Source organism: Bactrocera tryoni, chromosome 1 (assembly GCF_016617805.1).
Source record: "Bactrocera tryoni isolate S06 chromosome 1, CSIRO_BtryS06_freeze2, whole genome shotgun sequence".
Classification (NCBI taxonomy): Eukaryota; Metazoa; Arthropoda; class Insecta; order Diptera; family Tephritidae; genus Bactrocera; species Bactrocera tryoni.
This window is the reverse complement of record NC_052499.1, coordinates 51822493-51845976: the sequence shown is the minus strand read 5'-3', so window position 1 is coordinate 51845976 and position 23484 is coordinate 51822493. Positions and strand designations below refer to the sequence as shown.

General features: G+C 35.0%; 2 protein-coding genes across 3 annotated transcripts; both read right to left on the bottom strand.

Moving 5' to 3' along the window:
- Positions 1-2632: 2632 nt before the first annotated feature.
- LOC120766483 (retinol dehydrogenase 14) lies at positions 2633-13744 on the bottom strand. 2 transcript variants are annotated; one of them, XM_040092026.1, is made up of 4 exons: positions 13606-13744; positions 6744-6881; positions 3563-3701; positions 2633-3496 (listed from the first exon to the last, which is right to left on the bottom strand). In XM_040092026.1, exons 2-4 carry the CDS (start codon positions 6879-6881, stop codon positions 2766-2768), a joined length of 1008 nt encoding a protein of 335 aa, XP_039947960.1. In that variant the 5' UTR covers positions 13606-13744; the 3' UTR covers positions 2633-2765. The 2 variants fall into 2 exon arrangements, with proteins under 2 accessions (XP_039947960.1, XP_039947961.1); XM_040092027.1 differs by lacking the exon at positions 6744-6881 and having other exon boundaries at positions 13606-13742.
- Positions 13745-19912: 6168 nt separating this feature from the next.
- LOC120782377 lies at positions 19913-23205 on the bottom strand. The gene is made up of 5 exons (XM_040114618.1): positions 23018-23205; positions 22822-22962; positions 22639-22769; positions 22371-22560; positions 19913-22308 (listed from the first exon to the last, which is right to left on the bottom strand). The coding sequence occupies exons 1-5, from the start codon at positions 23203-23205 to the stop codon at positions 20007-20009; spliced, it is 2952 nt and encodes a 983-aa protein (XP_039970552.1). The 3' UTR covers positions 19913-20006.
- Between the last annotated feature and the right edge of the window lie 279 nt (positions 23206-23484).

Sequence of the window (23484 nt, the reverse complement as noted above, 5' to 3'; positions counted from 1 at the left end):
AGGGTTGAAATCATGGGTATGGTCACGTGGAAATTTTTAAAGACCTCCACTTCGTCAGCTCATAATTTTTGAAAGTTTTTAAATTTTCTAATTTTTAATTTTTTTCTGTACTCTTCTAAAATTAACACATAACTAATAAAAAAAATGGATAGTAAAAATATTAATTGCCTTTTTTTTACGACACTTTAAAAATTACATGAAATTCATGCTTCTAGACCAGAATACCCCCTTAATAAACCATTTAGCCGTTGGTTGAAGTTGATGGTCGAAAGAATACGAGAACGCTTTAAGCCATTCCTCCTTAATGAGTCTCTTTATGCTCTCTAGGTTTGAGTTTTTTTTACTTATCCGATTTCCTGTAAATTATAACTCTGGCTGAAAGCTAAGAAATCGCTCAGGTAATGCTCTAGCGTTTCATCGTTCACAGGGCAGTTTCTGAAGGTGAAATCTCAGTAGTAAGTACTATGCGATAACCCCTACTATATACTCGTATATGTATATACGAAAATTTATCAATTCCGGGCAGCCCCATTTGACCCATTTTCGACACAAGGGTACATTATTAGCAATAAAAGATTCTCTTTCATTAATAAATGTCAAAAACTGACTGATATTACCGGCATAAGGTCAGACATAGACGCTGCAGTCCACATATTCGATATCTGTGGGCTTACAAATGTACTATGGTCCAATTTAAATTGTGAGATGGCATTCTTTAAACGCACTATATGTGCAAAGTTTTATTCTGAAATCTTAATTGTGTTTGATATACAAGTATGTCCTATAAAAATAGAGAATCAAATGGAAATTGATTGAAAAATTTTAATACATGTGAAGTAGGCGTGGTTGTAACTATAACAAGAATGTCAGAATAATGTTAAGCTTCAAATTTTCTTTATATCGGTCGAAAAATTTTTGAAATATATAATTTTATCTAAAGGTTTTTGCAGCCAAGCCAATTGTCTAATCTTTACAATAAGGTCCATGCAATCATTTTTTACCAATTTTCCTCTTACATATTTATTTAGTAATTTATGGCACTTTTAATTGTTTGATTCCGCTTATTTTCACAGTGTATGAGGAAGATCTAAAAAGATCTGTTCTTAGCTAGTTTAATTGACGTATATACCTAAAATTAGGGTCAGGCTCACTTTTTATAAAGTTTTAAACAGCAGACACACGTATACGCCCTGTTAAAAACATTATATTCTAAATTGTGACATAGTTATAGCCCTTCATAGACTTTCCATTAAAAGCATTTTTTTGGGCATGGCACTAATCCGATTCTGCCTCAATTCAATACCAACCTCACTTCTTCCGCTTTATTGGCGTAGACACCACTTACGCGGTTGTAGCCGAGTTTACAACAGCGCGCCAATCGTTCTTTCTTTTCGCTGTTTGGCGCCAATTGCATACTCCAAGTTTAGCCAAGTTCTTCTCCACCTGGTGTTTTCAAAGAAGTAGAGGTCTTCCTCTTCCTTTGCTTCCCTCGGCGGGTACTGCATCGAACACTCTCAGAGAAATTATCTTCGACTTCGAAGTTATGACTATCCACAGTGACATGGAAGCCGAGCCGCGGATGCGACGGCTATTTGTTTGATAACAGACCAGCTTAGCTTCCTTATCCAGTTTGGAGAAAGTAGAACTAATATAGGGTAGGTAATTCCCGATACTGACGGAGCTTTCGACATTGCTCAACGTCAACGTAAATAAAAACTTCATAAAATAATGACGAAGCTATAATTTAATCACTTGAAAAGTACAACAAAGTGAAATAATTTTAATTAAACCAAAAACTGTAATTTTTTTTATTATTTATATAAATCTATAGTTTTAGGTGTTGCAAATAACCGTTAGGTGGGCAGAACTTTTATAAGTCCTTACCTCTCTTCCTATATTCGATATGTGGAAAGTCGGAAGAGTGGTGGCGACAGATACGCATTCACCGCAATTTTCAGAGGAGCCATTAATACTCTCACCGGCTCCCTCTCAGTGACTGGCGTATACATGGAGTCATACCACTACCCATTGTAGACGAAGAGCTCAACTTGCCACGAGAATCTAGTCGAGAGTGACCCTTGCGTTTTGTTCTGAATACTGTATCAGGTTAAACTTCTACTTATCCAGAATTGACCCTGACATGCCAAATATACTTATATCCAGCTAGCAATGAGCCCCTGCATGACTCTAATCACCTATTTGCATGCCAAGAGAACTTCAGTCATCTAAGACCACAGGAGCAGGTTCGACCACGTCAAAAGCGCACGTTTCCTCTGCCTCTAACCCCGCATTTACCCAAGCAGAAATTAAATAACCGCAACAGCAACAACAATAACTCTATGTTGTAACATGTCTCGAGACAATAAAAACATAAGTACATAACATATAGTATCTGTAATGGTTGACAGTCTTTGACCAGATAAAAATTCCGAGTTCGTTCCGGTTACGTAGACCCGACTGTCGTGGGAACGGATATCTGCAGTGGTCACAGCCCTTAGTCGTTTATAAGTTCTGATGAACTCAGCCTAACCGAGGACTTGAGTGTGTCCCGTTTCCGGCTGATGTATAGTCTTCTTTAATTTTGATGAAGTTCTTACAGAGACTTTTTTTCATACATATTTAAACCAAATTATTGCAAAAAATAAAAATTAAATTTATTTCATAATTCCATTAAAAATGCAATATTGCACACTCTGAAACTTAAATTACTTGTAATTAATTCTTATAAAAAAGTGTTATCATTTAAGACTGGAAGTTCAATTTGATTAGATCTTTGGATCTTGCGCGGTCAACTTGACCAACTTAACCGACTCCTCCCACAGCTTGCGGCCCTTCTCCTCGTCCATCGCAGCAGCAGTCAGAGTTGTCTCTTTGCAGTCCATAAAATATTTGCCCGAGACATTGGCCACGTCATCGGAGGTGGCCAAATAGATGGTGGTTTGTGCGCCTGCCTTTGGTGTCTTGAAAAATCCCTTTGTTATAGCCATCATCGGCAAGTTGAGTGGGAAGGGCACATTACGCCAGATACCCGAATCAATCATGCCTGGATGCAAGTAATTCACCGTTACACCGCTACCTTCCAGGCGTTTGGCCAATTCGCGTGCAAAATAAATGTTGGCGAATTTTGACACGTAATACAGATAAGCAGCCGGGAATGTGCCAATCGGATTGAGTTTATCCAAATTTACCGAAGCCAAGCGATAGAGTTCGGAAGCAACAATAACAATGCGCGATGGTGCGCTACGCTTCAAAACATCGATCAGCAAATGAGTAAGCAAAAATGGTCCATAATGATTGGTGGCCATTGTCAATTCAATGCCGTCTTCACTAGTTTGTCCACGGAATGCCAGCGCCATGCCCGCATTGTGTATGAGTACATCGATTTTCGGTTCATTCTTTACAATATCGGCGGCAAATTCGCGCACCGACTTCTGTGAGCCCAAATCCAATTTCTTCACAATCAATTTGCTGTTGCCAGTCTCTTTGGTGATTTCCTCTGGAATCATATAATGATGCATTGTTGTGTTATAAGATTACTTTCAATATTAATGATTGTATTTACCTTTAACAGCATTCGCCGTCTCAAGATTTCGGCACGCCATAATAATCCGCGCTCCACGCTTGGCCAAGTCGCGAGCCGTCTCCTTGCCAATGCCGCTGTTAGCGCCTGTGATGATAACTGTTTTGCCTTCCATTTTGGTCTGCAAGTGATTGAGATAATACTGTTACGTATTTTGTATATTCGAATGTTACAAGTAATATATAAAAATTCCAAAAAAGGAGGGAAATCTAGTGTTTTCAAAATTGTTCATTAAAATGAAGAGAGCGATTTGTTAGTTTCAAAATACATATATGCATATTATAGTACAAAAGGCTTAAACTAAATATACCCTTTTCAGCCCAATAATGAGCGATAACCAACAGCCCACTTGCTCTCCAAATCTTTTGAGCACCCTGTTAAACTTTCAGGGAAAAAAGTTTTCAAAAACTTGATGGAAATCCAAATTATTTGAAAGGCATACATAATTCGATTCTGATATTTTCTTTCCCTCACTTCTCTATGCAAGATATCCTCGAAGTTTTAGGGTTTCCTCTGCTATCAAATTATGGTATATCTTGCGAAAAGACGTAAAATAAATAAAGTAACCGTCAGTCTCGCAGCAAAAATAAAGTAGGGATGATTTTTAAAGAGGAAAAAAATGTACCAATACATCACATAAATACCCTCACGTTTTATCTGGGAGAGAAGGTTCCAAGTCACACTGAAATAACATGGATGACGCAGGGGCACGCAACCTACCAGTGACCCAACATCTACAAGGACGCACAAACGGATCATAATTTCTGTTGGAGTAGGCGCCGGGTACTATTGCGCGAGCTAGATCTCAGGCTGCCGGAATACTTCAGTATTTTACAGACAGAAGTCATTGCGGAAGCTGCCGAGATAGATAATAACGACGAAAACGACCCAAAACATCAATATACATATACGTGAATAGCTAATGGGCAATTAAAGCAATAATCAATCCCATTCTCACTGCGTCAAAGACTGTTCTTAGAAGCGGGTAGACAATAGATATAGTGGCAGCGGAAAAGTGGCTGCATATATACTGGGTCCAGACCATAATGGCTTTCCTGGAAACGAATCCGCTTAGCTACCAAATCAGTTCAAGAACACCGCAAGTTACTAAAAATGGCACGAAAGGAAATTTCAGAAAGAGCTGACAGACGGGTCAGGGTGAGATGGAATGCATTAAAATTATGCAGGATCGCCAAAATCATGTGCAAGGGAAGGGACGAAAAACACGCATGCTGTATGCTCATATGGTCTCCAAAAACTGCAAGACGGTTTTTGGCCTAGTCGCAGTTCACAACTTATTGGCATCACATGCGACCCATATGGGCATTGTTAACGAAACCTCTCCTTTGCTTTTGCCCGGGCTTATCTAGAACTAGGTTTAGCTATTTAGAAGTTTCGCAGTTCAAGGTATTGGTTGAAGTATCAGAATTAGATATCAAGCCTCTATTAAATTAGCTTGCCATTCCTCGAATTTCTTACTGGTATGCTTTCCATATGCTCTTAATAATATAGTCACGTCGAGTTTGACGCTGACATATGCCTTGGCCTTTGTTAGTAGTTAATTTATAAGCAAAACGCTCTCTCGGATATCACATTCGGAAGTCCCTCATCATTCCGTTTTATTAAGTAGATATGTGAGGCAAAAAATTGATCGCCTTATAGAATTACTTTATTAGACTAAACTTTGCAATTATACTCGTATTTGACATTATATAATATACTGCTGAATGCGACTTGTGTTCACCTGTCATACTAATAAAGCAATAATTGGAAACTTTTCTAACCTAAATCGGGGTAATCTAAGTAGAGGTACTTTTTTCAATTCAAGACCAACCTGAAAAGATTCGAGAGAAAAAACAACGGTTTGGTGTGGCTTGTGGGTCGATGAAATAAACGATGCATATTTCTTCAAAAATGATGCCGGCGAGAATAACCGACTATTTCATGCCTGAAATTGATCTCGGCGACATTTGATTTCAACAAGACGGCGCCACTTCCCACACATGGCATTAATCAATGCATTTATTGAGAGAACACTTCGGTGAGCAGATAATTCAAAGTTTTTGGCCGTTTGAGTAGCTACCAAGATCTTGTGATATCAGAACGTTGGACTTTTTCCTGTGGGAATATGTAAAGTCTAGAGTCTATGTGGACAATCCCGCTTCTATTCAGGCCTTGAAGCAAAACATCACGCTTGTCATTCTTCAGTTACCAGTCAAAATGCTCGAACGAATCATCAAAAATTGGAATTCACTGCTGGACCATCTGATCCGTAGCCCCAATATTTGAAAAAGATAATCATCAAAAAATAAATGCCAAAGAATGTTCTTTCGAATAATAACATTATATTTGAAGTTGATGTGTTTTTTTTTTTAAGTTGGGAACCTCGAAATGGATCACCCTTTACTATAATAACTTACTGCTGAATGTGACTTGTGTTCATCTGTCATACTAATAAAGAAGCTAAGTATTTAATAACAGTTTCAAGATATTAGTTTGAATTCATGGGAAATTACGGCAGTTAATAGTAGACTAGTTTTACCCTTGGACTATCAACCACTATCAATTAGTAATTGCTTATAAAATAGTTTACTTTGGGTCAAATATTATATAGACAAATTAAATTCACTTTGCAAAAGATTCTCTATTACAGTACATAAATGTACGTATATATTTATTAGTTGTTTACAATGACTAACCCTTTTTTGTTTTTTTATTATTTTCATAAGATTTGCTTTTAAAAGTGTACCTTATACAAAATGTTTCTTAATTTTTCGTTGGTGTGAACTAGCCTAAAGCATATACATACATGTATACCTGAAAGTACTAGGTAACATAGGTTGGTAAGGTATTAATGTCACATTTCTAGTTAAACGCGTGTCTTACCGATACTTTTTTCATCTTGACAGTTAACATATAATAAAAACTTACATAAAAAAAAAATAAAGATAATTAAAACAGTGCTCACATATATTATTTTAATAGTATGTTTATGTAATTAGAGTGTGTTGTTTATATTGTGGAGATTTGGTGGGGGAATACGTAAGCAATTTGAATATGTAATTGGAAAGCATTTTCATAAGTTAGTTCAAGAGGTGACAGGTGCCTGTTGCCTGGTGGAAGGTGAGAGGAGAGGGATGAGACTAGAAATTTAAGCGTTTACCTCTGTGAAACATCGCCCGGCTGTAATGCGCAAATAGAAGCGTATGCTCAGAAGTGTGGCAACGATGGCCGAAAACAAGGCTAAAAGCACAATATCACGCAGATAGTCAGCACTCGGCAACACATGCAGTAAACCCATCTATAATAGACATGTTTGTATATATATATGGTATGTAGAGTATGGGTGTGTACTAAAGCAAATACAAAAGATAGAGATATGTATACGAATATGTGGTTGTTATGCAATAAAGAGGGGCAACAGAATATGCAGATTTATGTTAAACAAAAAAATAAAGCAAAACAAATAACAAAACAGAAAATCAAAGTTTGTTTGCAACCAAGCTTCTATACCACACGCTTGAAACTTTTACTGAGTTTTTTTAACATATTGGTTTTTTAGTAGAGTTATAGTAAAAAATAAACATAAATTTTGTTCGAATTTATCAACTTTTAGCAAATATAACTTTTCTATTGATCACTTGGACTTATGTAACCAAACGGAATCGGCTCTAATCTACTCTAGAGGCATGATTTTCAGGTATTTTTTTAAGTGTCGTAAAAAAGGCAATTAACATTTTTACTAACCATTTTTCTATTAGTTAAAAATAACGATACAAATATTTCAAAAATACAGAAAAAAATTAAGTAATAAAAAAATTAAACGTTTAAAACTTAGCAGCAACTTATTAATGTAGAATAATTTCGGAAAGTCTGGAACTACGGAAATGAATTGTTTCATGAAATGGCGACTGTCTGAAAAAAAAACAAATTTTCTAACACATTTTCAGCAAATTCGAGTTTTTTTTAATAATATAAATTGAAATTCGGAGATATGGATACTTTCAGACATAGGCAAATCCATAAATAGTTGAATCGGTTCAGTAAAATTGGAGAAATCGTGGGTATCGTTTTGGAAAAAAAAACAGTTTCGTGAAAAACGAGTTTCATTTCCGACCGAACCTTTATTTAATTTGAATTTTGCAAAACTCTCCTCTAAATATACACATTTTAGAATATAAAAAACTCGATATTTTTATTTTTAGGTCCCCTTAATACCCACTTAACTTACAAAAAACATGATTGATAAACATAAGCACTAAATAGTTTGACAGCTTGACTAGTGACGTATTGTCAAATTTCATTTTCTCTGCTTTTACTAAGATTGTCATTAGTTTTGATGTAATTTAAATAACACTGACAGCTGACAATGCATTGTTCACCTCATTGAAATTCACTGCCAAACTAAATACTTAAAAACACACCAGTTATCAAGTAGAAATGTCTAACTGATATGGAACTAGTCAAAATATTAATAGTTTATAACTTAGTCCTCATACGACAGGTTCAATAAGAGTGATATGGTTTCTTAAAAACAACTACACTAATTGTTAAGGAATTAATAATACAATATTCACTTCTAAAGCTTGAAGAGAGTCTGATTTATTGCTAAAGAACAATGACTTCAAATAACTCCACAATAAGTAGGTAGTCTAATGGTGTTAAATTACAACTTCTTGGAGACCATTCAATATCACAATTTCTTGAAATAATCTAATTTCCAAGCTTTTCTCGCAATAATACAGTCGTTGCACGTGCTGTGTGCCACGTAGCCCCGTCTTGTTCATCGATCTACATATATCGCTCTCCATTGACAGTAACGGTGTCGCCGGTTTCATTTCGAAAGAAATACGGACCGATAATTCCACCAGACCACGAACCACATCAAACCCTCAATTTAGTTAAATGTAATAGTTGCTCATGAATAATTTGTAGATTCTCTTAGTACCCGAATCGACAGTTTTGTTTATTTACGGCACCACTCTGATGAAACTAAGTTTCATCGAAGAAGATGATTTTTTTTTTTTTAATTGTTTATTGTTTTCAAGTGGTTCCAAGACAAAATCGACAAAATCAACAAATTCAACAAATTCACGACGTTTACGTTTCGAAATCCGCTGGGTTGTGGTTTGAGACAATTCCCAATTCTTGAGAACGCCTTGGAATCGACAAATCGCGGTCTTCAGCAACACTTGCCTGAACGGCGGCAATGTTTTCATTACTTCGAGCAGTTCTTCGTCTTATTGGCACTTGAGCATTATGTAGAGTAAATGTACGCTCGAAATTTTTAACAGTTCGACGAATAGCGAGCACAGGTGAACGATTATTATGACCATAAAAGCGCACGAAGCGTTGCAATTGGAGAACGATTATTTTGATAATAAAATCGCATAATTTGTAAACGTTGTTCTTGCGTATATCTTTCCATGATGAAATTGTAAATATTACTGAATACAATTAACAAATAATTACAGGTCATGACATATTAAAAATTAAAAAAATCTTTATTCCAAAGCCGGATAAATGTGAACTACTCCGACATGAATCGGACTTGTACCAATTATACAACGATTTTTCTACGATATTATAAAATAATAAGTATTTAAGTTTTATTCAAATTTCCAAATAAATAACTTCATTTACAATTTATTTAATAAAGTACTTCCACTGACACATAACATAAGTTTTCTGTGCGTTTATGTCGCATGTTTTTTCCTTTTTAAACACAAGGCATTTCAAACTAATAGGAATAATGAATCGATAATTTAATTCATTTTTTACACCGTTTGAGTTAGAACCTTTTTGTTATGCATATTTCTGACAGAAATCTGACAAGTGACAGCTCGCATAAAATCACCTTTGAAAAAACGTTGGGTTTTAGTATGGCACAGTCAGCTGACTAGTTTGGCGTAGAGGTCATGTAATAATTCAAAAGACACCGTAAGGTTCGCAGCAAAAGCAAATAATACCAAACCTTTGCAAATTAAAGTTAACACAGAAATATCGTGATAAAATATTATACGGCAGGTATAAATACAACAAAAATATTTAGCAAAAATCTTTTGTCAAAATATTATAAATACAAGACAAATATTGTACGAAAATATGCAGACTAAAAATTAGCAAAAACAAATTAATTAAAATCGTCTAAAGCGCGCGACTACTTCATGGCTTAGCGATCTCATGTTAATATTAAACAAAAGCGACATACATATATATTTGTATGTGTGTGTATGTTACCAATACAAAACGTCCGTAAGTATGTTTGTATGTCATGGTGCTGCCTGCTAATCTGTGTCAGCGACTTAATGCCATTTAAATAATTTTTGCTGCAAAACAATGTGAGCAGTGCATTATTAATACGCAAAAATATGGGTGTATGTATGTATTCTTATATAATATAAGCTACCAAAATTGTTTTGGCTTTATTTTGCAACGAGTTATAATAAAAATAAAATATTTTTCTTTGTGGCAGTCATAATATTTCTTCTGGTTTGCTATATTCAATGATGATTTAGTTAAATAACTTTTATAGAGAATATCAGTGATATTTTTAGAACGCGAGAGCTATGTCAATTACACCATTTGTTAACTTTAGTGATACTCGATACTTTTTTTAAACTTACAGTAGCAATTATGTTTTAAAAAATTTTTCAATGATTCCAACCAAAATTTCCTCAATGGATATCTTCTCATCTTATTTAAAAGAACAAAACGAGATATATTTGAGAATTCTCTTTTTGAATCAATTAATGTCGCTTCAGGTTATTTTAAATTAAATATGGCTTATTACTGTTTTTTATTAAGGCAATCTCTTCTGTTATAAAATTCCGAAAAATTTAATTATATACCGACGACGTAAAGCTTTTTAAAGCATATACTTCAATTGTTGAAAGCTGTCTGTGGCAACAATTTGAGAAATGATTTGCCATTGAATTTCAAAAAATGTAAGACAATGTGCTTTTCTCGCAGATCTTTATTCCGCTCTCCTTGTGTAATAAAAGTACTATTTACTAGCGCAAATTTTTAAGTTTGTTGATTTGGCAGTTACTATGAATTCTAAACTAAATTTCAGTCTTCATATTGATAAATATGCCATATTTGAATATGGCTCTGTTGCATGGAATCTTAATTACCAAATTTTTTCTGACAAATTAGAGTCGGTGCAAAAACAATTCTTACTTTTCGTCTTAAAGCATTTCCTGTTTTTAGGTTAAGTCTTCCACCATACACTAGTCGTTTAAAACTTATAAATCTACCTACACTTACGAATCATAGAGAAATGCTTGGTGTGATATTCTTAGTAAAAATCAAAAATTGAAAAGTTAGCAGTTCTTTTCTTTCTTCTGAAATAAAATTTAATAACCCGGTTCACTTTTCAAATCAGTTTGTACTCTTACTGTTAAAATCTTGTAGCTCATATTTTGAACTTAATGAACCATTCCGTCATATACTATATATCATGATTTTAATACTCGTTCCTGCACATTTTATATATCTGATTCACTTTATGAAATTAAAACGGCCATATTGCTTTTTCTCAATAAATAAAATCGTAAAACAATTTTTTATAACCCATTAAATCTTTGCTGTTGAATTTTTTTTTTACTGTAGCTGAGCAGTTTTAGTTCTCGACGCTTAAAAACTCTCTTGCCTTTCATGATCCATCTCATCCCGCATATATGCGGTTGTGCCCTCGCGTCGATCGGGCGGCAGGAGAGTATCGTTGGGTTATAATAATGTTCAAATCACAGCGACTTCCATATTTAATTTAATTTCTTAAATATAAAATATATACTCGTATGTAGTATATATAAACGAACAGCGAGCCGACTTGAGTCGATTAAATCTTGTTCGGTTGCCTGTTGGTTTGTCTGTATATACGCGAAATAGGCACTAAGTTTTTGCAATATTATTATTATGAAATTTCGTACACATGAGTTTCTCTTCAAAAAGTTGCGCATTTGTGCTATATAAACTGAACGATCGAAATTAAATGCTTGTATGGAAAACTTTTTCATTCGGCGAGATATCTTCACCGAATTTGGCACGTGTTATCGTCTAAAAAAATTATACTATCTCCAAAGAAATTGTTCTGATCGAGTCACTATAGAATATATTTAGCTGCCACAGAAACTGACCCATTAATCTCAAGCCTTTGTATGGAAAAATTTTTATTTATTTTTTTTTTACGGAATTTGGCATAGACTACTAGGCAATGCTATAATATTCGAACAAATTGTTTAGATCGGACTACTATAGCACATAGCTGTCATATAAACAAACCTATCAATATCAAGGTTTTTATACCCCCTATACTATAAAAAATGCACCTGTGAGAAGTAATATAGCCAATGTCCAGCCGAAGTTAAAAAGTTTTTTTATTGACACTGAATAGTGATTATTAAATTACTGTGATGGCTTTCTGTCACTCTTTTGCAAGAAATATTAAACAAATGAATTCAAATGCCACAACTAAGTATGTAATTAAAGAATTTGTTATATCCTTTAATAGTATTGAAGTTCAGCCCTGATGATATACACATATGTTATAAGGTTAGAAAAAATTTAATTTATATGGAAACGATTTATATCAAAAAAAAATTTTGCAAATGTAATTTTTTCAGAATTTTGTTTTTTTGTTTTTTTTCTATTATTCATACTGAATGCTAAAATGTGTATTCATATTAAAAGATTTATTAACTTGAATTTTCATTTATATTTCTTTTTGTTTTTGACCTTCTTATGACCTTAATTTTTAATAATTTTTTCAATTTTTTTATTCATTTATTTTAATTTTTTTAATTTTTATTTTTTTGTTTTGCTTATTTACTTCTATTTTCATCTGTATTTTTTTTTTTGTTCTTGGTTTTCTTATTAATTTTTATTTTTTATTATTTTTCTTATTTTACATTTTTTTTAAATAATATTTTTATTTGGTTTTTTTTGTTTTTCATTAATATTTTTATATTTTTATATATTTTTTTTTTAATTTTTTAATTTTTTATATCTAGAGCTAAGCCAGATATACTCAACTAAAACTATGAAATTTAAAATAAATGTGTGTTAGAAAAAAATCAATTAACTAAAGTTCGAAGTCCGAAACTAATTTATGGTAGCTGCTTTTCTGTGGTGAAAGTCCACAATTTTAGTAATTGAGGTTCGTTTTAGTTTCCACAATCCTCAGTATTAATTAAGCCAAATTTTGGGAAAAACAACGAAAGCCCGAACATTGATTCAGTAATCGTGTTTGCATTATTCTGCTGCGAAAAGTAACTTTCACTGCTTTACGCAATGCAAACGTTGATATAATACAATTTAATTGCCGAAATAAAAAAAAATAATAATAATAAATAAATTGTGCACACAAATTTGAAGTTCAAGCGAATGTACGTATGTAAAGGAAGAGTTTGTAGTGAAAAGTAAAACAAAAAAGGTCTAAAATTACTTGTGTGTACTTGCTACTTTGCACCAACCACGTCATCAATGCGAGCAATCTTCTTTCTACATTCACCACAGCGTCTTTCCTACGCGGCTGGCACACACAAACCTCACATATGTATGTATATACCTATATTTTAGTTTGTACATCAAGCATTGTTTGTTTGTATGCATTGCTTTCGTATTTATTTGTAGGAAAGTTCTGTGTTGGCCCAACCTGTTGCTTTTGTGTGCATAACACTCAACTCGCATTGTAAAAATGACATACTTATTGTTGTCGCTTCGCTGAGAGTCAACTGCAAATCATTACATTTATGAAAAAAATGAAATCTTCACGGAGCCAACAATTCAATGCTCTAAGAATTAAAAAAAGCAAGTCTCTGTTATACACTATATATAAATACATATATCAGTTTTAATAATAAAATAATAAATAATTTTCAGTTAGTTGGGAAACCAGCACACATATTAAGTTGCACAAATTTTCTTGTACAATCAGCACTTTTTACATTCACACGAGCGAAAAAGGGAGAAAAAGCATTTTTTTTATGTTTTAAAATAATTTTCGCTTTGCTTGCACCTACCTTTTATTTAAACCTAAAAAAACTTTCTTTACAAAATTTTTCTGAATTACTTTGTGTAAATACCGCACGCGCACAACCTTCGCCTTGGACGCTTAACTTGAGACTGCTCGCGTGTATTGCTGCGATCGCCTGACATGGATCGTGCTCGAACTCACTGTTTGGCCGTTTGTACGCTGCTTTTGTTGGCCATTATTATACTCAGCATTGAATGCGAGTTTTAAGCGCTATAAACTGTGCAAGCTGTGATTATTCGGTACTCGCCTGTGCGGCAGCGGCGCTCGTGGATTTCATTGTGCGCTCTCTGTTTTGTTACCACTTTCTTTAGCAGCACTTGTTGCAATCGATATTGAAAATGTATAAAAATGATAGAGTATGATAATAACAGAAAGCTATCTGATTTTTTATTCATATAGGTTGGGGAGTTTGGTAATCACTGCTATGCGCTGAAATAGTATTCTCTGCAGTTGGAAGTTCGTCGCTTAAGTCTTTTGTGTTGTAAGATAGGGTAGTCAAGGACAGCAAATGTGTAGTCAAGGTTGGTTTGAGTGACATATCTACATACATATTTACAAATTAAAATTGTATCTGTATATTATATTTGAATTGTATACCCTGCACATCATTTGAAAATTTTATTTTGGTCTAATTTCTCATAATTATAGCCCAAAGGCATAGTGCTTTACTTACATGTTTCTTGTTATATTTATGTCTGTAGTTATATTTATAATCTAATTGAGTATAGCAAAGCGTATGTTCAACCGCCAGAATCACTGCTTTAAAGATGTAGGGAAGAAGCACTTCTCAAATACGAAAATTATCCTCCATGCAATAAAATTGTTTTATATTTATATTGAAAAAAAGAAAAAGAAATATTGGGTAGTCGAAAAGTCTTTTCGTATTTTAACAATAGATATAGTTGCAGTCGTATATCTCCAGTGTTACCTAACACATTGTGTCATACCATATAGTGTTGGAAAGGTGAGATTTTAAGCTTCATTTAACCAATAAAACTAGAATTAAATTCGGAGAAGTTGAAAAAAAGTTACAGCTGTTCAAAAATGAGTGAAAATAATGAAGAAATTCGCTATATTTTGAAATTTGTGTGTTCTTCTAAGCCACCAATGAAATTTGTGAAGTTTACTGAGGCGATACTGTATCAGTTCGTGTAGCACAATAATAGTTCGCTCGCTTTCGTTCTAGAAATTTCTATGAAAGATGCTCCTCTCTCTGGTCGACCTATCGTTGAAAAAGTCGATGAAATTATGGAAAAGATTGACCTGGACCGTCGCACAAGCAGCCATGACATCGCTAAGGAACTTAACATTCCTCATCAAACGATTTAACCATTTAAAAAAGGCTGGCTGTGAAAAAAAGCTCAATGTTTGTGTAACACATGAATTGCCTGGGGGAATTTTAATGGACCGAATTAGCATCTGCGATTCTTTGCTGAAACAAAATGGAATCGAACCATTTCTGAAACGAATGGTAACAGGAGACGAAGAGTGGATCAAATACGACAATAATGTGCGAAAAAGATCATGATCCAAGCGTGGTGAAGCTCCAAAAATAGTCGCAAAACCAGGCTTGACGCCTCGAAAGGCTATGTTGAGTGTTTGGTGGGATTGGAAAGGAATCACCCACTATGAGCTGCTACAGCCTGGCCGAATGATTGATTTTACATTTTACTATCAACAACTGATGAGATTGAAGCAAGCAATTGAAAAAAATGGACAGAACTGATCAACAGAAAGGGCTTCGTCTTCCATCTGGACAACGCTAGACCACACACATCTTGCATGACTCGCCAAAAACTGGGAGAGTTTGGCTGGGAAGTTTTGATGCATCCACAATATAGCTCTGACCTTGCACCATCGGACTACCATTTGTTTCGGTCAATGCAGAATTCCCTTAATGGAGTCAAGTTGGTTTCAAGAGAAGCCTATGAAAGTTACTTATCGCAACTTTTCGCCGAGAAACCAGGAAATTTTTACGCTGATGGAATAATATCTCTAGCGAAAAAATGGTAAAAAGTGTTCGACCAAAATGGTATTTGGTATTTGGTTCATTATAAATATAAAACAAAAATAAGTTGAAGTTTGATTAGAAATACGAAAAGATTTTTTCGACTACTTAATAGTTACACCATTTCAAACGTTATTTAATTATATTTTTGCAACATGCTGCTACAGAGTATATAGTAGTAGTTTTGTTCACCTAACGGTTGCTTGTATCAATATAAATGATCAGGATGACGAGACGAGTTGAAATCCGGCAGCCTGTTTGTCCTTCTGTCTGTTCAAGCTGCAACTTGAGAATTTGATATATCCTTATGAAACTTTGTACACGTACTGCTTGGTCGACACGGGGGTACAAGTTCGTAGAAGGGCATAATTTGACCACTGTCACCGACAAAACAAAATTAATCGAAAACTTTCAAAATTGAACTAGTACTATTCATGTGGACCTCAGAGCATATGGCAGACTTTATACCGAAAATATCGTTCAATATGTGAGATATATAACTGATATTAGTAGAGATCCTTTCCTAATAGCAGACCTGGGTAATATCAAGTACCAGTACGACTTGTAACAAGTACATTTTAAAGGAATTGTACTGGTACTGGTACTGGCATTCCCAAAATTGTCAAGTACAAGTACAAGTAATTGAAAAATACTTGAAATTTTAACATATACTTGAAAGTATTTGAAAAGAATTGAAAAATGTACTTGAATCTATTTTTTAATTCTTTTCAAGTACCTTCAATTACTTACAATTGTGAAACCAATATCTATGTTTAGAGGACAATAAGCTTTTTTATTGCCCGTGTAATGTTTCGAAAGAAAAACAACGAATTTAATTATTTTAATTTTAATGATTTATTTCGATATAATTTGATTGCCAATCGAAGCTTCTTTGGATATACGTGTCACTGGTTGACAGAAAAACTGGAGCGAAAGTCAGCTGCTTTAGCTAAATTAACAGCTCCTTTGGACTTAATAAGTCCAACGTCGTCATGACTGTCACAGACAATGGGTCGAACTTTGTGAAGGCATTTAAGGAGCATGGAGTTCAACCCTAAGAAAAGAACGCCGACAGCGATGAAGATCTGCCTTCGTTTTCCAATGAGTTCCTGCTACCCCAACACCAGCGTTGTCCAAGTCACACATTAAGCTTGCTCGCTACAACTGATTTAGCGAAAGTTTTGCAATCAAACCAGACACTTTATTTGCAACATACAGAGGTAATATAGTTTTGAACAACCGGTTTATTCAAAAATATATTTTGTGTTTTCTCCAGATATTTGGCAAATGCAATGCTTTGTGGAAGAAGTGCAAGTGGCCGAAGTCTTGTGAAGTAATTTTCAAATGTCTAGGTTCAGCTTTGCTTGTACCCTTAGTAACGCGTTGGAATTCATTGTATGATGCAGTCAGACGGTTACTCGCGTATAAAGCAAAGTTGAATGTTTTGTGTCAAGAATTTGACTTGGCAAAATTTACCGCAGGAGACTTCACTTATCTCGAACAATATCCGCTACTGCTGGAACCAATTGCAAATATTCTGGATGACCTACAGGAGGAGGTTAATGTTAAATATGGTTGTTTATTACCCAGTCTTTTGACTCTGAGTAATAAGTTGATGAAATTAAGTATATCTGAAGATATACCAAATCTCAACTCTGTTGCGATGATGTTGGATCAAAAGCTGAGGAAAAGATTTGAACCATATTTTACTTTGGCCCCGTCAGCAGATATTGCAATAGCTGCAGCTGTATTGACTCCACATGTGAAGACCGACTGAGTCGAGGCGTTGCAGGACACACTTCCGGATTTGACGGAAGAAAGAATCAACAACAGGGTGATTAAAAGCATTAGGGAGGCCCTAACAAAAAACAACCATGCTTTAGAAGCGATTTCTAAAAGGTTGGGTTGTCCTCCAAGGCAAAGATCGAAGTATGACTTCAAACGTGCCGGTAAGAATGTATCTATTTACTTTTCTTCTGGGTTTTTACACATATCTTTATTGTTTTAGGTAATGGTCAAGACACAAATGCCACCGCGTCAGCTCCACATAGTGTTGATGTGAGAGCTGCGATAGCAAACCAATACTACAGTTATTTAAATGACCAATCGATGACTGATAGTACCTGGGACCGATATCCATTGCTGAAGGAGGCATTTGTGAAATTCAATACCCCACTGCCATCATCGGCACCTGTTGAACGTCTTTTTTCATTTGCGGGGATAATAAACAGCCCAAGGAGAGGTTCATTGACAGACTTTTCTTTTGAAAAGCTTGTTCTAATGAAAGCAAATTCCATGTGGTTATGAGTGTTTTTTGTTGAATTATTGTTAATTCATAATTTTGTTTTTTGGTGAATTACTGTTACTTTATATATTTTTTTATGTTGAATTATTGTTTATTTTTGTTGTAAATGTAAATTGAATTATTAATTTGTGTTTAAATTGAAGTGCTTATTCAATATTTATTTTTAAATTTGAACAATGAATTGCATATTGTTAAATAAAAATAATGAACAATATATAAGAAGTATAAAAATGTCATTTATTTGTGTTATTTCTTTTAGATATTGGTTTCAAAATTGTAAGTAATTGAAAGTACTTGAAAAGAATTGAAAATCGATTCAAGTACATTTTTCAACTCTTTTCAAGTACTTTCAATTCTTTTCAAATACTTTCAAATATTTGTTAATATTGCAAGTATTTTTCAATTATTGGTATTTGTACTTATACTTGTACTTGAAAATTCTGAAAGTACTTAGTACATACTAAGTACTTTAAGATAAAAATTAAAGTATTTAAGTATGTACTAGTACCATTACTACTCAGTATTACATAGGTCTGCCTAATAGTAGTATGTAGAATGTATGTCTAAAATAGATTGAATCGAGATTATAAAACTTCCGGTAGACATTTTACCCGATATATCGGCCAATATTTGAGTTATCTTAATAAATTTTGAACAGTGTTTTCATCCTAACGGTGCATCTCTGTGCCTAAAATGGATAAAATTGGATGAAAACTTGCCCAAGATGCCATATAACTAATATCTGTGACACTTATACATACAAGTATTAATAACAAATCTTTTGAAACTTCCGGTTGGTCTTATACCTTATGGGCCATTCCATCAATTGGCGACATGGTTTTGTACCCGTGGTTCTCCGATTTTGATGAAACTTTAGAATATCATAATATAAGCCAAAATAAGAATATCTGTAAACTTTTTAGTGGTCAAAGTTGCTCCATTGTTTTTTGGCGCGCAATTCAAATTGAGATCAAACAAAAAAATGATTATTTCTTTTATTTTTTAACGACCTCAAAATTGAGTGAAAAAAATTTTGCAGTTATCCAATTTTATGTAAAAAAATCTCAGCTTTCTGATAAAAATATTTTCAAAATCCAAAAAAACATTTTTTTTTCCAAAAATCCCGTTTTTTGTGCTTTTCCCCCAATTTTTTTTCAAAATTGACTTTTTCATTCGATTCCTCGTTCAATTTTACATAAGAATCAGTGTTCGAAAATATGGGACTCTGATCCCATGAACAGCAAAAAAAATTCAAAGTTATACATCTTTCAATATGTAAGATATCTAAACAAAATTAGCTGAACGCATAATATTTGATATGCTTTAGTTTAATGCCAAAAATATGTGGAATTATATTACACTCTATATAATAATTTCCATTATCTAACAAACCGTATTAAATTAACGGTATAGCGCTCAACATGATTAGAGTTTGTTTAGACCGTGGTCTTAATCTCATATCGCTAATGTCATCAATTCTGGTCTTCTCGTTGGCGTTTTGCACATAATCGCAATATATTAAATTTAGCCTCTTCGGTTCATGTCAGACCTAATGAGATCAAATGGGCATGATTTTTACATAATTTTCGTCGGACAATAATTGTTGAATTATTTCGCAACATTTTTTTAATACGCAGTTTTGTCAACACCTGAAGTTATTTCCCCTCCTTTGATCTTTACAAATTGTGATAGTATTAAATTTTCGGTTGCATCCGAATATAGCTTTTCCTTACTTGTTTTTATGCAAATTAAAAAAACAACAGTTTGGAAACATTAAAATGTTTTTGTCATAAATAACTACTGTTATTACTCCGTTGTAACATATGCTAGTCTAATAAATCAAAAAAATTTCCCGCCAAAACTTACCAAGGTTGAAAATGTGACATAAATATTTTAATTTTTTTTGTTTAATGCAATTATTTTACAACTCTTTTTATTTATTCATATTTGTACATCAAAAAAGCCATGCAAACTCATAAATTTATTGCGGATTGCAACATGACTTGCTTGAGAATTATTTTAATCATTGCTTAAATTTCTTTATACACGTAAATACTCTCCGTTGCTTTTTTGCTCAATACCTTCTCTTTCCTCTTGTTATTTTCAATCTGTTGCCATTCGACTCATCCTGCGCATCTTCCACAGGCTTCGTGAATGTATTATACCACTCGCTAACATGCTTCGTCACTATGTCTACGACCTTATTAACTTTATCTTTAACTGTTCTTAAATAACCGTTGTATTTTTTATTGCTTATTTCATCATGCATTGGTAAATGGTTGGAAACTCTCGAAACTCGTTCGCTGTCCACCAAACGTTCGGGCATTATGCTACCCAATGGCAGCAACTCTTCGTCTTTGGTGATCATATTCGTAAGCCATGCATCGTCAGGCATTTGATAACGCAAAGCGCGTGGCGAACGGCGTTTACGCAGCGAACTTAAATTCCACCAAGGTGCTTCCGTTGTCGAGGGCGCAGTGGTGCGCTCTAAACTCTTTTGCATATCCAAATTGCCGACAATACCGCGCTCATTGAAGTAGTTCTCCAAATTCTCCGCCAAGTAGTCAATATATTTACTGCGTAATGATTTGATTTTCTCCAGCATCACATCCTCACTTTCCACATGGCTTTCACTCAGCTCTTTTTTGTTGCTTTTCTCGACATGTTCTTTCTGCTCGTGGTCGCGTAGGAAAGTGCGTGCCAGTTCTTCTTGTGCACGCAGAAAGTCTTCAGCTAGCTGACCACCGCTTTGAAATTGCGCCGTGTGCACTTTTTCCACATCAACATCGGCGTCGTGGAAATCAGTAGATTCGGCGAGCGTGTTACTTTTCAATTTCTTGTCGCTAATAATTGATTTTTTCGTAAAAGGCTCGGGAAATAAGAGTGCGTTCCATTTGTGCGGCTTCATGAATTGACTTTGTTCAGAACTCCGTACTGGCATTGCCTCGTAGAACTCGGTGGGTAGTAAGCGTACCGGTTTCATTTCATTTCGTGTCTCTTTGCCAATTGTACCTTGTATTTTCATAGTTGCTAGTTTCTTCTGCCCACGCTCTTTGGACTCATTAGCATCTTCACCCTCCACATTGGTAATATGCGTTAGGTGCACATCACCTTCCGGCACACGTGGCAATTCGGGTTGGTCTTCTGTACCCATTTTATTAAAAAACTCCTCCTCATTGAAATGCTCTGGATCGTAAGCTGGTTTAATGGATTTCTTTTCTGGTTTGCGAATTTCGGTAATTTTCTTAACTATAGGTGATCTTTTTTGGGCACCCTTCGTACCGAAAATGGCGCCGAAGTAATCATCCACGCTACGTGTATTTCGTTTCAACGAAAACAAATCGTCACCATCCTGCATGGCAGTATCCAACAAATCCTTAATCCATTTCAATGTTGCTGTTCGTCGATCCTCGATTGCTTCCTCACGTTTTTTCGGCGACTTTTCTTCGAGAGAGAGCGGCTCAAAGAGTTTGGCCAAAGATTCCATATGCTCGTCTTTATCTTTCAACACAACATGACGGGCACGTGTAGCATAGCGGCGTCCACGGTGATTATTTCGCATCATAGCATCGTCGGGTAGCGCTGTTTCCTGTATAAGTTGTTGCAGCAATTTATCCGACGACGAAATCTGTTTATGCGACACTTTTTCCTCTTCCGAGTCGCGTTCCAATTCTTCAACATCAACCTCTGTAAACTGACAATGTTCCAGATCAGCATTTGGTAGTACCCAGAAGCCAATGGATTTTCCAGGTGAATTCAATTGTATCGACTTATTTGGGCTCTTCGTCTTAATTTGTGGTGGCAGCGTCGAGTTTAGTGTCAACTTCTCATTGTTCAAATAGGCATGATTCTTCTTAAATGTCAAAATATATTGCCAGTACTCATCACCCGATATCTTTGTAGCGGACCTAATGGATATTTGTTTGGATTCATCATCGGGATTGACAATCATAAACGCTATGCCGCCCGATACTGTATTTGCACAGTGCGTGTAAAGCTTGTTACTGCGTAAAAATATGGTGAAGGGGCGTGCGGGAAATACGCGTGAACCCATCACTTTCTTGAATACCAAAGTTGTAAAGAAACTTTGACTAGGTCGCTCCAAATCATGGAGTTCCATGCGTCGGAATACCGCATCAAAACCCGAGCTTGCCGCTTCGCCAAGCGTCTGTGCCCAACGTAGCACTTCGGTGATATCCTCCATTGTTTCACTACCGCTAATAACACCGCTGCTTCCCCGCTTTGACTTATTTGTCCGCTCTTTGGGCATGAAGTTTAACCAAACCGGAACTTTCTCATTCAACATGGCGCGCAAAACTCGATCGCTTTCGTAGACCGTGCCAAACATTGCGTTTGAAGTCGAAGCATCTGCCGGTCTGTGAGTGTTCAAAGCATTCTAAGTATAAATACAAAAATAATTCATATTGTGAAAACTTACTGTAGCCAATTGAAGGCCGCATTCATGTCCTTGCTGTACTCGATGTAACGTCGTATATCTTCATTCGTGCTGCCCGAAGGCATTTCTGCGCCAGTAACTTCCCAATCATCAACATAGGGACCAAATGTATCCACCATCAAACTTAATGTGTTTAAGTCGTTGAAATACTCCGAAACACTAGGGCCAAACTCTAAAACGAAGAGCATTTTCGAAAACTTGTAGTACCAAACTTTTCAACAATGTTTTTCAGCTTTCGCTCGCTTCCTACCTGTACCAAGCTGCCATATGCAATCGGTTATACCCGTTGTATAAGAGGTGTTCAATATTCTCAGCGACTCCATGGGATCCCATTCGCCAGCTTCATATGGCAGTGGCATAATCATGGTCCAATTTACGGCACTGTGAAAACATTTTTAATATGAATTCACTCATCATTTGCTTGTACACTTACCTCGTCCAGCGATTGAATCCTTTCCATATAGTTTTTGTCGGATTTCGATATTTCGTATCGGTATCTGGTATGAAATTATAATTATCCGAAAATTTTACGTACGAAGTGCCCAGCATTGTGGCCATTTGAGTGAGCGTTTTTCTGTAATTGAAAACACAGTAATATTTTATCTTAAATAAAGTGTTGTCAAGCTCACCTATTTGAGCCATCGAGCGCATGATATAAGTCCGACGGATCCACAGTAAAACTAACAAATTTCTCATTCACATCGTTCAAGGGCCGATTCACATTCAACTGTACTAATAGGTCCGCAAACGCCGAGGATGCACATATTGTGATTAATAAAGCTAACATTGGCACTATTGATGCCTTAAGTAGGGACATCTTTCTTCAGTCTAATTAACCGCGCACTGAGAAGTGTAAATTCCGACTAGCTGTAAATCTTGTCGCTCGCGTTGCTAAATAAACAATTATTTTTAAAATATTTCACCTTCTCTTTGTTATTGTTATTATTATGAAATATATATTTCGACCTAGACCAGATGTTGGTGTTTGTGTCAGCTCTTTTGCTGAGTTTAAAAGTGGGAACTTATTTTGCTGACTTTTGCAGTTGCATTTAGAAGTTCATTGCAGTTTTCAAAGCATGCGAAATATTGTAACTAT

Bases quoted from the DNA above. Each gene is read 5' to 3' on its own strand.
- LOC120782377 (XM_040114618.1), bottom strand. From the start codon at position 23,205: ATGTCCCTACTTAAGGCATCAATAGTGCCAATGTTAGCTTTATTAATC. The intron at 22,963-23,017 runs GTGAGCTTGACA...TTTCAATTACAG, and splicing joins GCGCTCGATGGCTCAAATAG to AAAAACGCTCACTCAAATGG. The intron at 22,770-22,821 runs GTAAGTGTACAA...ATGTTTTCACAG, and splicing joins GGATTCAATCGCTGGACGAG to TGCCGTAAATTGGACCATGA.
- LOC120766483 (XM_040092026.1), bottom strand. From the start codon at position 6,881: ATGGGTTTACTGCATGTGTTGCCGAGTGCTGACTATCTGCGTGATATT. The intron at 3,702-6,743 runs GTAAACGCTTAA...AATCACTTGCAG, and splicing joins CCGGGCGATGTTTCACAGAG to ACCAAAATGGAAGGCAAAAC. The intron at 3,497-3,562 runs GTAAATACAATC...ATATGATTCCAG, and splicing joins GACGGCGAATGCTGTTAAAG to AGGAAATCACCAAAGAGACT.